The sequence below is a fragment of the Geospiza fortis genome, unplaced genomic scaffold, assembly GCF_000277835.1.
Source record: "Geospiza fortis unplaced genomic scaffold, GeoFor_1.0 scaffold66, whole genome shotgun sequence".
Taxonomy (NCBI): Eukaryota; Metazoa; Chordata; class Aves; order Passeriformes; family Thraupidae; genus Geospiza; species Geospiza fortis.
Window position 1 is genome coordinate 1,806,246 of NW_005054312.1, and position 4,477 is coordinate 1,810,722.

The following is a 4,477-nucleotide window of genomic DNA, read 5'->3' on the forward strand; positions in this document are numbered from 1 at the left end:
CTGAGCCTGCTGTCCCCGACGCTGCTGTCCCCGGTGGTGCCCCGGAGCTGGCCGGTCGGCCTGTGCCCCTGCTGCCGGGCCTTGGGCTCCGCGCGGTGCCCGCCGCTTCAGCTCACTGCCGTGGATACCGGAAGGCTTATGTCGTATTAAGAAAGGGCCCACTCGAATAAACAAAGTCAGCATTTTTATACGCCAGTAATAACCAGAAGTTTCTCTAGGTGGGATGCACGCTCTGGGTTTGTTGTTGGATATAACATCAAAACTTGAATTTGCCACCAAAGAGGGCTAAAAAGAGGTAGGTTGGCGTCCCACACGACCACTGGAGATCCCTCAAATGACCACTAGAGACCCCTTCCGTAATACATAAGCACGGTAATAAGACCTACACAATTAATTAGCAGATGTAGAAGGCTGCTCGGAAATAGCTGTAAACTTCTTGGAATGTAAATACATATCCATATAAAAAATTGTATATAGATAATAGAAATGTGAATCTCAGTGTGCATAACAGGCAGAGATACACCCCCTACCCTCCATTAACCTGGCGCTGTAACAAAGTAGTGGCCGCTTTCCAACCCGTAGCTCTGATTTGAAGGTTTTCTTTCCCAGTTTTCAGTGACACTGTCCTGTTGTGTGCAGCTGCATGTGTGAGAAATTACCTCATTAATGCAGAAGTGTGCCCTACTAGAATCAGTCCTGATTGCCAGAGCAATTCTACTGACTGCAACTGGGAATTATCTGGTTTAAAACACTGTAAAAACTCCTGTGTTGTGGCTCTCATGTAGCATTGGGTGGCAAAATCTTGGCTTTATCACTAGAATGATCATTGAGGCACAGCATAAGGGGATCCAGTGTAAGGTGCTCCTTGAACTACACTAGACTTGCTCTGCAAGTTTATCCCAGGTTTCTGTGTTGGACTCAGTTTCTGTGTTGCTAAATAGTATTTATAACCTGGAATTTTCTTATGTTCTGGTGTGCCAACAACTGTTATTTACAGTTTTACTGTCTAGCTTAAACTAGCAGAATTTATAACAATGGCATTAACAAAAAAGAATAGTCTCTTACACAACCCTTTGGGTTTCATCCTATATAAAATGAGCAGAGAGGTGTATGTGTACACTGTATGTGTGCCATACACCATACTGTGAGTATACTGTATACTGCATATTAGACACAAGCTTCACTTTCTGGAAGCAATGGAGAAATGTCTCTCAGGGTACAGGACAGCTTGCAACACAGAGGGATCCATTACAAGACACAAGAGGTCTTCCCAAACTTAGTTTGCACATCAGGTGGCAGTGAGGCACCACAAGCAGCAGTTCCATGTGGTTGGCCTCTCACAAACCAAGTTACACCTCCTTTTTCTCTGCTCTTACTGGACACCACACCCTCACAGACTAGAGCTGTGGTCTGCATCACTCAGCCTCAGGCCTTCTCCCCAGGGCTGAGCCAGACATGCAGGTCCCACACTAGCTGGGTTTGTGAAGGCTCCCATGGCACGCCTCCACAGGGTCACCTCTGCCTGCTTTGCTAAAAACAGAACATGGCTTTTGCTGACCTAGCCTGCCTGCAAGCACCAGTCCCAGCCTCTGCTGTTTACCCTCTTTATGTGGCAGCTCTGAGCCAAAATAGCAAAACCACATTCTTTTGCTGTCTAATCATCCTGATCTTCATAAGCAGCAACTGTTCTCTTTCAGCATCTCAAAAGGCACAAACAAATTAGATTAGGTTTAGGGTAATGAGGTAGGAAGGGACTTCTTGGACTATCAGATCCATTCTCCCACTCTTGTAGATACCACATCATATAGTCCTTTCTCTATTCCAGTCAAGCTCTGTCTGATAGTGTGGGTATTTCTTCCCCTGACTGCTCTAGCTCATACCTGTTCCAAACACTCCCATGATTTCGAGCTCTGATTTCCAGTCTAACATAAGCTGTGGCTAGTCTGAATCCTTTTGTTCTTCTTCAAACACTGATCTTTAGTATACAGGACATTACTGAGCTTTCATTTCCTCTGCAAAATCATCACCAATCATAGCCTTCATTTGGAGGTACCAAATCCAGGATTTATCAAACCAAGAAGTTCTTAACTTCTCTTAAAAAATGGAGGTGATTAGTTCCTTGGAGCATCCTACAATTCTCTACATTGGTTGCAGCTTCAGCTCATGTTTATGTCCCAGGGGTGAGCATAGTTGACCCCTCATTTGCGATGAGGTCTCCTCCTGTTGTCTTCAGCAACGATGCTTCTACTTTTCCTCTTTGTAGTCATATTTTAGCAGTAGAAAACTGAAGGGTTATTTGGTAAGGGGGAAATAAACTGTCTTGAAATATATCAAGATATTAGGGCAAATTGACATTTGTGCACAAACTTTTCAGCGTGCAGCTCTGTGAGCTGTTTCAACTCAAAGCCTAGATCAGGCCATGTTTTATAAGTTGTTTTTTTCTTGGTCAGGTCTAGAAATGGAAGAGATTTTTGTTCTCATTCTGGCAGATATTATTGCCTGTTAGGGCTAATACCTCATGAGAAACCTGTGTCTGATTTTAATGTGGTTAAATTGGAAGCCAGATTTTCACCTTATTTGGAAATAAAACATCAGCCTAAAGCTAACCCAAGCCCACAAGCCTGCTCCATCCATCTGCAGTATCATCTACTGTGATTATTTAATTTACAAACATGTGCCATAATTATATCCCAGTGCTACATTTGCAGATTTGGTATTCTGAAAAGAAGAGAAGAGCAAGGGTTGCAGAGGAAAGATTTATCAGCTCTTTGATTCACCAGGAATGTGTGGAGAATCAGGTGATTACATTTTGTGTGTAGCAGTGGTGTAAGTCTATAAGAGGGACTTGTGTGAGAGAATTTAGGAGATTTTGGTGATATGTTTGGATTGGAAACCTAAATCCTTGTCTTGCTTTGGTACGGCTGTGATCACAGCAGCAATTTGCAGTAATTTTGACTTAAACAGTTAACATTTTCTCCAAGCTGTGGACACAGCTATCAACACTGAGGTCTTGCATGGCATGTTATTCTCCTCAAATGCCTAGAGAAACAGGTAATTCTAGATAACTACATTGACAAACATAAATGTGTCCAAGGTTCAGACTCCCAGGAGATAAACCCTGTCTAAAGCTGGGCTTCCTCTATGCTGTCTGTGTCATTCCTGACTGCCCTGTCCAACCCCCTCTTGGTGCACAGCAGTTTGTATATGACTGCAGGGTGAGACAGTTCATTGCCCTGCAGCAGATGACTGTTATTCCATGATGTAAACATGAGTGCTGGTGCAGAGGAGAGGGCAGGAAGATGTGGCTGTGGAAAGAAGTAAGGGCAAAATCTAGTGACACAATTAAAATTTGAATTAAACCCTGGACTTCCTCACAGATTTCCACTACAGACGGTACTGATCATCACTCCACCTCACTGTATATAGAATATTCCTTCACAGTCATCAGCATTAAAAGTACCCTATATTCTCAGAAGCCGTAGGCAAATAGGTGTAACCCCCTAAATGCACCAGCCTCCATAAGATACCCACAAAGGTGTAACATGCCTCCAGGCTATGAGACAACCCTGTAACTGCTTTGAGAGTGCTGCAGGTACCTGTGTCCCCCACTCAATCAAGAGACCTTGTCCCAAGAGAAGGGACAGCACTTCTGAGTGACCTTTTGAATGCTGTATACAAATTAAATGCAGTAAACAGAATTTCAGTGGCTATGTACCCTGGGTATCGCAATTACCCATGAGAACCTGAACGGGAACTTACACGGGGAGCCATAGGACAATTAGGATTTACCGTGGAAGAGATCAAAGCTCAGAATCTTGCCAGAGCCCGCCTCCTAACCATTAACCAACCTCCCAAGCTCTTCAAATCCATTGTCAGAAACAGACTCCTGCAGACCGGTAAACACTGGGTGGAACTGTATCGTGCCCGAGCAGCAATTGCAGACCTGCAGACCGCGGCTCCCCTGACACTTTGTTTTCCCACAGGTGGACTACCAATATCTGTTGCTGCTACATGTGCATTCCAGAGCAGGCTGCCCTTTGTAAGCCCACCGAGCGCCCCCATGGAAGCCCTAGGGCGTAACCCATCTGTCCTAGAGTGTGAAAAAAGCAGGATGGGAACATGCTTTTGCAGTGAGAAAACCTTTTTCCCATCACCAGCACCCTGTGGCTAATCCCTCAGTTGTGATCCTCAAGGGAGATCCATAAATGATAAGCCTGAGAACTGAAACTGATAACTTGGCAGAGACAGTGATCTTAGAGCATTTTATGGTATTCTGATCCCTCTTAAACCCAGCCCTTCACTGTTTAGTGTTAACTGCCTGCCTTTCCTTGTTTCACAGGAGGGATGTGAACTTTAGGACTTTTCTCTTGCTAATTCCCTCACCCATTCCTGTTAAACGCTAGCGCCTCTTTTGGTGTAAAACGTCCGATTGAGCAACATAATTAAATTAAGCTCAGACCATTGTCTTCCAACCCGT

General features: G+C 44.4%; 1 protein-coding gene across 1 annotated transcript in view; it reads right to left on the minus strand.

Moving 5' to 3' along the window:
* Positions 1-1,899, minus strand: part of VPS18 (VPS18 core subunit of CORVET and HOPS complexes) — an 11,433-nt gene extending 9,534 nt beyond the window's left edge. The window contains exon 1 of the mRNA XM_014306421.2: positions 1,881-1,899. Within this exon, the coding sequence (XP_014161896.2) occupies positions 1,881-1,899 (19 nt within the window). The remainder of the gene's footprint in view (positions 1-1,880) is intronic.
* Between the last annotated feature and the right edge of the window lie 2,578 nt (positions 1,900-4,477).